General features: G+C 40.1%; 1 protein-coding gene across 2 annotated transcripts in view; it reads right to left on the bottom strand.

Annotated features, from left to right (window-relative positions):
• The window catches only part of banp (BTG3 associated nuclear protein), a 40708-nt gene extending 28191 nt beyond the window's left edge, over positions 1 to 12517 (bottom strand). The window contains exons 1-8 of one of the 2 annotated variants that reach the window (XM_067589381.1): positions 12339 to 12517; positions 10036 to 10114; positions 9540 to 9646; positions 9230 to 9429; positions 8869 to 8958; positions 8551 to 8723; positions 6857 to 7096; positions 3703 to 3861 (exon numbers count right to left, since the gene is read on the bottom strand). In XM_067589381.1, coding sequence (XP_067445482.1) covers positions 3703 to 3861; positions 6857 to 7096; positions 8551 to 8723; positions 8869 to 8958; positions 9230 to 9429; positions 9540 to 9646; positions 10036 to 10105 — 1039 coding nt within the window. In that variant the 5' untranslated portion in view covers positions 10106 to 10114; positions 12339 to 12517. Of the gene's footprint in view, positions 1 to 3702; positions 3862 to 6856; positions 7097 to 8550; positions 8724 to 8868; positions 8959 to 9229; positions 9430 to 9539; positions 9647 to 10035; positions 10115 to 12069; positions 12306 to 12338 lie in introns of those variants that run through there. The other variant, XM_067589382.1, reaches the window with a different exon arrangement.
• Positions 12518 to 12955: the final 438 nt, after the last annotated feature.

Here is a 12955-nt window from a genome sequence, read left to right as displayed (position 1 = left end):
ATCTGCTGGATGATGCTGTGTTTATACTTTATCATACGCCTAAATACACAAGAACTGTCCAGCTAGCCATCCAAACACACTCATGGTCTAGCAGCCAAACACAAACTCTAGGCCTCAGTCTAAACACTCACTATCACATCAGCAATTTGAAACCCCTGCATGGATCCATCACATCACCCAATGCAGCGACACGCTACCCCAAAGATGTCAAGACACAGCAGTCAAAGACAGCAGAGCACTCAATGATACCGACGTCTACACCACAGGCCACAAAATAAACAAAATCACACCTTCTCCTGTGAGATGTCAAAACGTGCAGCAATATATAGACCATCTGAGAGAAGTGAAGACTGACAGAATTCGAGGTCATTTCTCGTAGCAAACCATCCTGCAGTTGCAGAGCGGAGAGTCTATGAGCACTTTTTTGAGCATAAATTAAAAAAATCTGGAAACGTAGCTTGAACTGACATAAAACATACAGTGCATATCACATACACCTCAAAGGTTCTGTTTTGTGTTATGTTGCTTTGAAATATAAGGCTGTCTCCCATCTTTCGGTATTACTGCTATGTACTGCACTATGTAAATAATCCTCAGTACTGTTGTTTGCCAGATGAGGAAGCAAGAGCCAGGTGGCTTGCGGAAACTACAGTTTTGGTCTGAGCTCTATGTGCTGGTTCACTGATAAGTAATGGTTTTAAAAGCAGAAGAATTGCCTCTTTCCAGTCCATTAAGATATAATCTGATTAAAGAGGGAATGATTGTTTGGTGTGTGTCTTTGCATGTTTGTACATGCACCATCTGAACTAGTGTTTGTGTTGTACACTCTGGGGTGTGTGTGGCCTGAAAAGGCAGGGCCTGACAATAAACCCCTAGTGTGTGCTCACAGGATATTTGGGTTTCCCCTGCAGTCTTACTTTCCTTGGTCAGAGGTGAGAGGTGATGGCTCACAGGGAGGGAAGGACAGCAGGCATTGTGTGCAGATTAGAACCATCTGCACCAATACACACTATCTGCATTTAGGCTCAGGTCTTGAAATAGCTTTCACATAGCCTATGAAATAAGTGAGGATGCATCTGAGTGTGCACTGTTGTTTGTTGTACTTGCGTACAGTCATTTTCTTTCATAAAAGTAATATAAGAGGAACTGAAAGATAAAAAAGGAAACTTTTGTCATCCATCATTTGGTGCAATATAGCCAACTAATGAGATAAAGGTGCATGTAAACGATGCAACGGACTAGTTCACCAGTCATGCCATGATTAACCAACCCAAAATTTGCACCAAATCAATTTGCACATGAGTAATACTAGTGGAAAGCCTTTAGGTGGAGTACCAGTTATGTTTTATAGAAATGACTTTACTTATGGGTAACTACCCGTATTCAACTTTGGGCAAAACCATGAGAATGTTTTGGCTTTCAGAGTTTTTGAGTTCAGAACTTAATTCATGCAGAAAATAAGCACTTACATACATTCCTTTCATAGTGGTTGAGCACCAGTTCACATTCATAACTCAAAGCTAAACAAATGTGAAATTTGTTCCGACAGCACGGAGTGAATGACCTTCATAACTTGGAGCAAAGTGATGTCACATGCTGCTCCAATGAAACCAAGAGAAACTGAAAATCAGCGGTGGTGTCACTGGCCCTTAAGCAAAAGAATGAGCAGCAGATATCTCTTTATAGGGTCTGTAGTTGACTCATACAACTAAAAACTAGAAAACAGCTGAAAACAACCACAGAAACGTGGCAACGTTATCAGCTGATAAGGAGTTATGAGAGCGGTGCCTGGTAGGTATCAGTTTTCTCTGGCCATAGAGATAAATATTAATGTTCTGACTCATTTCAACATTCAAAAGACAAGAGCGATTAATAAGCTTAAAAATTGACTTGATTTAGATCTTTTAAACACAATCTAGTGTTTAATTTGTTGGAAATCACTCCAGTCACATAACATGTATACAGCTGAAGTCGGAAGTTTACACACTTAGGTTGAAGTGTGATTATAGTGTCATTTTTTTACCCAATCCACAGATTTCATGTTAACAAACTATTATTTTGGCAAGTTGCTTAGGACATCTACTTTGTGCATGAGATGATTTTTCCAGCAATTGTTTACAAACATCATGGGAAAATAAAATTTAAAAAACATTGTGGATCTCTACAAGTCTGGTTCATCCTTGGGAGCAATTTCCAAACGCCTGAAGATACTATGTTCATCTGTGCAAACAATAGTACGCAAGTATAAACACCATGGGACCACACAGCCATCATACCACTCAGGAAGGAGACATGGTCTGAATCCTGGAGATGAGATACTTTGGTGCGAAAAGTGCAAATCAATCCCAGAACAACAGCAAAGGACCTTGTGAAGATGCTGGAGGAAACAGGTACAAAAGTATCTATATCCACAGTAAAACAAGTCCTATGTCAAAATAACCTGAAAGGCCGCTCAGCAAGGAAGAAGCCACTGCTCCAAAACCGCCGTAAAAAAGCCAGACTACAGTTGGCAACTACACATGGGGGCAAAGATCTTACTTTTTGGAGAAATGTCCTCTGGTCTGATGAAAAAAAATAGTTTGGTCATAATGACCATCATTATGTTTGGAGGAAAAAGAGGAAGGCTTGCAAGCTGAAGAACACCATCCAAACCATGAAGCATGGGAGTGGCAGCATCATGTTGTGGGGGTGCTTTGCTCCAGGATGGACTGGTGCACTTCACAAAATAGATTGCATCATGAGGAAGGACAATTATGTGGATATATTGAAGCAACATCTCAAGACATCAGCCAGGAAGTTAAAGCTTGGTCGCAAAAGGGTCTTCCAAATGGACAATGACCCCAAGCATACTTCTAACGTTGTTGCAAAAAGGCTTCAGGACAACAAAGCCAAGGTATTGGAGTGGCCATCACAAACCCCTGACCTAAGTTCAATAGAAAATTTGTGGGCAGAACTGAAAAGCGTGTGCGAGCAAGGAGCCCTACAAACCTGATTCAGTTACACCAGGCCTGTCAGGAGGAATGGGCCAAAATTCCAGCAAATTATTGTGAGAAGCTTGTGGAAGGTTACCCGAAACGTTTGACCCCAGTTGAACAATTTAAAGGCAATGCTACCAAGTACTGACTAAGTGTATGCAAACCTCTGACCCACTGGGAATGTGATGAAAGACATAAAAGCTGAAATAAATCATTCTCTCTACTATTCTTCTGACATTTCACAATCTTAAAATAAAGTAGTGATAATAACTGGCCTAAGACAAGGAATGTTTACTAGGACTAAATGTCAGGAATTATGAAAAACTGAGTGTCAATGTATTTGGCTAAAGTGTATGTAAACTTCCGACTTCAACTGTAATAGGTAGTATTAATATCTCATATCTAAAAGCATTTACAGTAGTTTCAAGAGAATAAGTTGTCTTTAGTATGTATACTAATGCAGAAAACTGCACTAAAGATTAATTATTCATCTTTTCTAGAGTTATTATGTTCACACAATGTATCTCCACATAGACAAAAACATCACACACACACACACACACACACACACACACACACACACACACACACACACACACACACACAACATCCTAGGTAGCATGCGCCACGGTCATTAGGCACAGAAAGTTATTCAGCAATGGAGAACACAACAGACAACTACATGCGTTAATGCAGGAGATGACTCCGATAATAATCTGTACTTCACCTGTGACTGAACTGCGAGGTGTCCGTTTGGAGAAGCTCTTGACAGCCAGACTCTGACCACGCTGCTTGCGTCTCCAGGCAGTACGACATTTGGAGTCGATGCTTTGCTTGATGCGGTACCAGTCTGACTCCGTGATGCCAAATTTGTGGAACAAGTGGCCTGCAGAGACATGGAGGTCATGGTCAATGGTATAATCAAATGCATAATCAAATCTTGTTGGCCTAGTCATTAATCAGTGTATCATATCGCCATAATATCTTAATTTCACTATTTTGATATGTCATGCTGCCCCAGATATGCTTTGTCCTAGGGCTGTCAACGAATATACTAAATTAGATTACGTAATTGAGTTGTAAAAAAAGCAGAACTACCGCAGCTGTCTGCCCTGCGAGTTCTCCCATGGGCCTGGGCCACTGCACTTAATGCACTGCATGATGGACAGGAGTCAAACGTCACTTTCATTGATTGAAAATGGAATGTAGCTCAAGCTGAAACAAGCAAATAATTCAACAACGGTGTGGTAATGACGGCAGAGTTCACAACCCAACTTGGCCGCACAGAGAGGGAGTTGCACTCCAAGCAATCTAAGGGTGTTTTCACACCTGTTTACTTGATCTGAATCAGTGGATGAGTTGTGCGTTTTCCCTTTGGTTTGGTTTGGTTTCACACAGCAAAATTTCAAGTGAACCAAAATGTTATCAACAAAAGCCGCGTGGGAGCTGTCACTCTGTTCATTGGTTAGAAATCTTGTTGGGTTTGGCAGGCGGAGAAAGGAGAGTGTGTTTTTCAGAAACAGCAGATAGGCTGTCGATAGCTGAAGTGAAGTGGAGCCTGTCAGTAGATTACTATGAAACTTCAGAGTATGTTGCACCCTGTTATAAAGCATACAAGTGAGCAGTCATTAAAACATTCCGCGGTACATTTGGATTTTATAACTGAACTAAACACCAGGACACAAACTTTTTATTTCTTTTGACGTTTTCACATCACAAACGATTAACAACAGCATTAAAATATGAGTCTTGCACGTAAAACATGAGACTCATGTTATGTTGTTATATCAGTTTAGTGTAGCTGCACTTGCAGTAACTGGGCGGAGATGAACCTCCTGAATTTGCACCCAAAATGCTGTCAAAACTTTCATTTATAATTTACGCCACAGCCTCCAGATGAACATTTAATTTCCAGGAAGACACTACCACTGACTATCCCTTTAACAAATCAGCCACAATTTTCCACACCCATGCACGATCCAGCCATATACTGGGTTTTTGACTTATTCTTGTTAGAAGGAATACTCAAACGTCATTTTTGGCCAATTTTAACAGCCCTACTTTGTCCTTTACCTCACCTCCTCCTCTCTGTTTCAGTACTGCAGGAAACCAACTAGTCTGCTTTCAGCTTCAGTGAGGAAACAAAGAGGTAGTGTATACTTTCAGAAGGTACAATATTTTAACATGACAAGCTCCTGATGACATAAACCCCACTAAACAAACCTACATTTGAAGGAAACTTCAGCATCAATGCAAGCAGCTAGAATAATACAGCCTACTAGCAAGAGTATCACAGGCTGACACGGTGGGTTGCACATTTTACAGGAGGAATATTGTTTCATAATTAAATTTGAAGGTTGCGTCTTTGCATAAAATATGTATGCAGTAGGCTTGTTGATATGCTTAATCCTTAACTCATTACAACGTCAGAATAGAACTATAGCGTTCATACAGACTTTGCAATAATACTTGCAGATACAGAAATAAGAAGAGATTTAATCCCAGCTTTGTCACAGCAAAACAAAGGAACAGACTAATGCACTAGAACAGACAGACTGCACATCATTAAGCTGCCTGATTGGCTATAGAACAAGGTGTTTGCAATAGGGCCACTTCATCACTTGAAACAGTTACAGGAAACAACTGTCCTGATTCTGTTTACTTCTCCTCAACCCTCTTTGACAAGCAGTCTCAACACAGGCCTGTGACTGTCCCTCATCCCTCCCACAGTAAAGATATGTGCAGGTGAGACTGGATGCAGGTGTACTGGTGACTATATACCTCAGTGTTATGATCTGTTTAAAGGTGGTGAGCCGCTTGACAGCTCATTTCCACATAAATTAACAAAACAGCTCAAGCCTGAGGCTAGAAAACGAGACAGAGGGCAAGCTGAGGGGTATCTGTGGATAGTCAGATGGCAGCGTATGGCAGCTCTTTCACACCTGATGGGTCGTGTACAGGCACGCAAAGCAGGTGCTCCTTCATTCTTTTTATTTTTTTAAGCAGGCAGAATGAGTCACCCAAAAGTCACCTGGCCCTGTTCCAGCACCTGCATACCTCTATGTTAGGTCAAATCTACATAACTGCACACACCCACACTGCTGAGAGGGAATACAGGTAAGAAAGTAAAACCTCCTGCAAGGGGCACTCTGAAGGACAGGCTACAGCTAACAGAGCCACTCTTTACATTAGCTAGCTAGCTAGCTAGATCTTTCTACCAGACATGTGCTTGTCATTTAGAGCCTGGTATGTTATAAAAATGTGTTGAACACGAACGCTTGAGTGCAATGATGAATGCATGTTGTTGTAACCCGCTTTTGGAATACAGACTGCAGTCTATTTCTGTGTTCAATTCGATGCTGCTTTGTAAAGGCATGGGGATGAAATGTGGGAAGGTCTCCGAGAGTTCATTCATTGCTGTAAGGGGGCAAGGATTTAAACCCCGGCTGAGTGAAATTTATTGGGATAATTTCAGATATGCAGAAATCATATAATCATCATGAGATAAACTGTGGTTACTAGATGCTGCCTTGGCAGTGACTAGTGGGTCATTTTGCCAATTAAGTCATCACACACTGGCAAGTTCAGACTCAGAAATTCAGAAACACTTGACATGAAGATATGTTGGAGTAGCAAAACAGCAAAATGTAGTAACACCTGCATGTTGCTTTTAGGGATATTTTTGTTGGATTCACTTCAAAGCCTTGAGGGTGTGTGTCAGTGCTGGTAGCTGGTACAAAAAAAAGCTTCTTTTTGTAAACTGGCTTGTCATTAAAGAATATTTACCACCAGGTGTACGTCCACCAAAGTAAAACAGGTGGCATTTAACTGATATGGTCATCAATAGTAGATGGTTATGATGTCAGCTCTGGAGTACTCACAGCGAATGCCATAGATCATGAGCGGATCCAGCTGCTTTTTGCCATGTTTGCCCTGTCCAGAGAGGTTTGACATGGCCTGGACCTCCCGATGGAACAGGTAGTCCAACAGTGTCAGTGCCATTTTCTCTGCTGTGCGGCAGTTTGTAGTGATATGGAGCATGTCAGCAGGCGACACTGGGCACCGAACTCGCATCTCTGGGTTGTTCTCATCTCCCAACCAAGTGCCCCCTGGGTAATCATCTGGAGAAAAAGGGAGGAACAGTAATTCAAACACAGCTCTCTTTCAGTTAATAATACTGACTTCTGGGACATTAACAAAATTCTAACTAACCTTCCTTCACTGAAGAAAAACAAAATATATCCACTCTATAAAATGCACTTGAATTGATTCCCAGGTTGACAAATACTACACTGGTACAGTGCCACAGAGATAATTCATGTAGTACAATAGCACACCCATGTGGCAGTAAAGGAGAAGTGGCTGAATTATGGGGAAAACTGTGTTATTATTAAAGATATTAAAAAGCAGAATATGTGGTTTGGCTGTTTGCTCACAGCGTATGTAAGCTGTTAAGTCCACCACACAAACAAACACACAAGCAAAGCGTGAGACACACTACTCTGAACAACACATGGTAACATCTAGCTAATGCTGACTAATACAGTTCTATCATGGTAACCCACAAGCAGCAAATAAATGAACAATAGTTTGCCTTTGAAGATAACCAAAAATGTCCCAAGCCCACTGAAAACAACCCAACCAACAATCACAGCAAATATTAAAACAGTATGGACTTAGTTTAGGTTTGCACATTTAGAGGTGAACTATTCTCCCTCAAGCTTAGTAAAACCACTGGGCGAAGCTACTGAAAACATGAATGACCAATCATACTTCATCAATAACAGTCTGAAACAAATTCACAGGGACATGAAAATGTAACACTCTGCTTTCCACTGAATATGCAGACCACCTGAAAGTGTTACATTAGCCACATTAATTACAGGTGACAAATTAAAGTAATGCTTGACCCCTACAGTGAGGGGATCTGGTGGCTCTGTTATGCTGTGGGGGGCATTTTGCTGGCCTGGTTTGGGTCCGCTTGTCCCTTTAGAGGGAAGGGTCACTGCAAATCAATACAAAGTTGTTCTGAGTGATCACCTTTATCCTATGATGAAACATTTCTATCCTGATGGGAGTGGTCTCCCAGGATGACATTGCCCCCATCCACAGGACACGAGGGGTCACTGAATGGCTTGATGAGTATGAAAATGATGTGAATGATATGCTATGATCTCCAGGTTCACCAGATCTAAACCCAAATGAACACCTATGGGAGATTTTGGACTGACTTTTTAGACACCGTTCTCCACCACCATCCTCAAAACACCAAATGAAGGAATATCTTCTGGAAGAATGGTGTTCATCCCTCCAGAAGAGTTCAGAGGATTGTAGAATCAATGCCAAGGTGCACTGAAGCTCCTTATGTTGGTTTTTCCTTTAATTTGTCACCCGTTTGTAGGTCCTATTTTAACAAAACAATCAAAAACATTTGTTTGGAGATCTAAACAAAATTTAAGGTAACTACACTAGTAATCAATTACTACTTACGTTCTACTTACAGACTAAAGGGAAACAAGAGCAATAACATACATATGTGTGCTTCCATGTCTGTATCAACAGTGTGAAGTCATACCCTCTGAGTTGAGTGTGATGAGCGTGACATTTTGGCCATTTTGCGCGTTGCTTGAATGGCCACCATTGGACACAGAGTCACTGGCCTCCGAGCCACTCTCCTGTTCCTCCTGACTCTCCTCAGGGCCCGGCACCTTTACCAGGATTGTGTTCTGTCGCCTCTTGGCCACCGTGCTACAAAGAAACACAAACTTGTAGTGCAGTATGTCTAACACACATACAGATCAAACATTGTTTATGAGGCTCTGTGTTAGGAAGGATTTGCAAATTTCTGACTTCAGTCCACACAAGGCATGTAGTGTGAATGTGAGCCACTCACTTGCTGAGCAGATTCTCCAGTGGAGTGTCTTCTTGGCTAGTGGCCTTTGGAGGTTCACTGCTCACTATAACATTTGTTTGTGGAACAACACTGAGGGAGAAGTTCAAAACACATTAGTGAACACATTGGTCATGAAAACCACATTCTCATGTATGCATGCTTTGCACAGTCTGAAATAAGCTTGCAGTGAGTAATGTGGTTCTGCTAGCTCCTGTAATCACAATACAGCTTTGCAAAAAGATTTCAAGGACAATTTCTCAGCATAAGAAAATACAACACCTACTTTGGCCTGAAAATGTTTATTAATATCCAATGTTTGATTGGTGCAAACTGTGCTTTTGGGCAAACACTTGTAGCTTACCACCGCACTTTGTTCCAAGTTTGAGTGGCCCCCTGAGGTGACCCTGCAACCATAGGGACCTGGATAGGACTCTTGGCACAGGGCACCATGCTGTCCAGTTTGCGTCCAAGGGCTTTGCAAGTAGCATCCAGAGCCAGTAACTTTGTCTCAATTCCCTCCAATCGCTGGCTGATTGATGCACTGAATGAGACCAACATGTTCTGGAAAGACAGAGAATCAGATATATATGTGTAAGTTATGACCACTAATTACAAAACATATAAAAAATAAATGGGCTTTGGATGATGTTCATTATACAGATCTTAAGTACCTTAATAAAAGATATGTCTTGGTTGTTGTTATTCTCCTGGCTGTTGCTTAATTTCCTCTTTTTCTTCGGAGGCCTTTCTTCATCATCTTCATGATTGTCCAGCATGTCTGCCATGAATCAAATACAGAGACACCATGAAAACAACACAACATCTTATTAGATTTCACTGGGATGTCCGGATTGAACTTGTATTTCTGCTCTAATCCAAGGCAATGGTATCCAAGTCCCAATAGGATATAGTGGATTTATTATATAGATTTTACATAATACAGTTGCACAGCACACATTTCGCCTAATTTAAACTTCAGTTATATTAGTAAAATTGCTGGTGATTAATGTCAACGTTTGATAGTGCTGCACTTGCCTAATATGGAACCTAACCATTACTGGAGGAGAGGAGAGGAGAGGAGAGAAGATTGATATCCAGCTATTCGCTATACATGCATTAGATCTGATAGAAAAATCATGTTTTCATATTGCTTCACGGGAATCTTACCTGTACGGTCATCCTGGTTAAAGTCCTCCACTGTTATTTGCACAATTTCATCCAACTCTTGCTCAGACATTGTTCACAGCTGAAATAAGATAATAGGAAAACTTGGTTAACTCAACAAGACAGAAAAATATTTCTTTACTAGCATGCTACTATCAGGGCAAAATATCTCTCTGCTGTGGCTGTAGCTGTCTCTGGATTACTGGAGGTAATACACTTTGACTAGTTTGTCAAACTGAACTGCCTTTCACTTGCTTCTTACAGGAATTAGATATTTGTGAACAAGAAGTAAAAATGACCTATTTAGCAACTACACTAATAATGTCACAAGATATAGAAGATATGACCTCTATAAATTGAAAAATGGCATTTAATGGCATGTACAAATGGCTGCAGGAATTTGTGCACTCAAATAGTGTCATGATTTTCAGGGGGAATCATGAATTATTATTGTGCATGAAAGTATTTGTCCAGCACTATAACTCACATTATATGTATAATAATAGGGAAATAGTCCTTCTTGATTGCCACACAAGAGAGGTCAATTAGAATTATGAATGTTATTAATCTTAATTATGATTTTGCAAAAATATAAGTCTTTTACGGTTAAAAGACTGAGATGCAAGCACATGAAAACACCACAAACTTCACTTTTAGTTACAAACACATTTATTATTAACAATACAGCTACAATTACTAAACGCTACAACGGATTGCAAACAAAACACAAGAGGGAAAGGGGAAACTGGTAGACAAGGCTATGGCTAGTGAATGATTGAAATGAAATATACTTCCAACTTTCCTGAGACCAACCTAAGAAATAAGGTTATTACACAAACCACAGTGCCCACATATTTAACAATTCTTTCCTATCACTTTGATCATCTGTCTGTCGAGCCGATGAAAAATTTTTGTGCTATATGTAATGCAAAATATTGTCAGGCCTCTGTGTTAGTCTTGTGTGCTGCTTTTCTAATTAATAAATTATGCTACCACTGCTATGTGTCTTTTAAATTTGCCAGTAACACTATACTTTTGTGTACCTGTGTTGTAATTTAATAAAACATTTTATTTGGTTATGATCATACATTTCTTATGTGGGCTTCATCAAACAAAGTTCACTGTCTTTTGTGATTGTTATGCAGTTAAGTCTACATGGATATGTCTGAATTAATTTGCATCCTTTGACAAAAAACACATTTAAAGCAAAAGAGTTAAAGGTTAACTCTACACCTTCTAAAAAAATGGAAGAAGTCATTATAAAAATATGCATCCATGATTTATTCTTTTTAAGACAATACTAATGAATGCAGGAGCAGCCGCCTCATGGAATAATGCACTTACAATGACTGTTTAAAATTACATGGGCTTTCTGGACACAACTCAAAGCCCATATATTTTTATATTAAGAAAAATCCTTTCTTTATTGTTTAATTCATAAATGTAAAGGTGCTTTTTCACTCAATCAAACAGAAATACATTGGATGTATTTTCATGGCCTATGTACAGGGGCAGGTCTCATCTCCAAGATGCAAACACAGGAAGTGTAACGTTATCAGTAACTTAAGTGTGAGGGGGGGAAAGGGTGTTTTGCGACCTCATCTGCGTCAATTCCTCTAGTTTTACATTCATGGGCGAGGCTCTATTTAATATAAATATATGAATAAAGGATTTATCACGTCATATCAATATCGATGATGACAAATGCAACTAGAAAAACAGCATGTAAAAGCTAGCATTTAATTTAGTGATGGGTGATATTATCTAACGTTAGACTATTAGTTTGAGGAATAAGGGTAGCTTAGGGCAACGTTATAACTGTTGAGCAAAACTCAGGATAGCAAATGTTACCCTCTAAGCTGCTGTCACAGTCTATCCCACAGCGTTGGTAGCTAGTCTTGCTAGCCTGGCTAAGGGTTTCATGACAAAGTATTGAAAAAATAAAACAAACCAATGAAATTCCATTGAATGTGTCCTAGCTAACACTATTTAAACTGCATTTCGGCTTAACGATCCATTTTGTATTGGTTAACTAACCTAGCATGAGCAGAAAAAGCTAACGTTAGCTGGCGCTATGAAATCGGATTTGCAAGCTTGCGCGCTAACGTTAAAGCTGATGCAAAGGAGTTGCTGTTTAAGCTAGCGTGGTGGTTAGCATGCTAGTTGGGCCTAAAGGCCGCCAAAATATAGTGCCAAGAATCCAAAACTGTTAGATGAAATAACTATAAAATATAATTTCGATACAGCTTCTGTCCCCCACAGCTGGCACACGACACATGCACCCGTGTAAGATTGGGTTATATTACCGTGTGAATGATGAATTCTCGTGTTGTTTGTAGAGATTCCGATAACGGCGTCGTTCCTCGCGAGAGATGAGCCCTCGGCTTCGTGTGTTCCTTACATGGAGTGAGCAAGTCTCTCTGGGTCAGACAGCTCAGAGACAACAGACAGCCTGCTGCTCAGCTCACAGCTGCTCAGCACAGGCTACACGGAAATTCATCAGCAGATTTGACGTTAACTACTCAGTTTAAAAGGAGGTGGCTGCTTAGCTATTTGTATCATATTAATGACTTCAAAATGGCTTCAACATCAATCATACTGATTTTAATTTCTGTTAATTGACGTTGGGGTCGTCAGCTAATGTTATAGTACCATAACTGAAGAGGCCAGTGTGTATTGTATCTGAAAATAGTTATTTTATATTACAAGGTCTGACTTAATAGTAGTTCTGAAATGTACCTGCCCAAGAGAAAAATGTGTCTGGCAACGCCCCAAATATATTAGTTTTAACCCTGACCTCACAAGGCAGTTGTCACCAGTGTAAATCTTATATTTATAGATGTAAATATTTAAAGGTTAAGTCCCATATCAACAGATGGAAGAATGAATTCAAGCTACTTGCAAAATTTCTTCAATGCATTAT

The sequence above is a fragment of the Thunnus thynnus genome, chromosome 5 (genome assembly GCF_963924715.1).
Source record: "Thunnus thynnus chromosome 5, fThuThy2.1, whole genome shotgun sequence".
NCBI lineage: Eukaryota > Metazoa > Chordata > Actinopteri > Scombriformes > Scombridae > Thunnus > Thunnus thynnus.
This window is presented reverse-complemented; position numbering and strand designations above follow the sequence as displayed.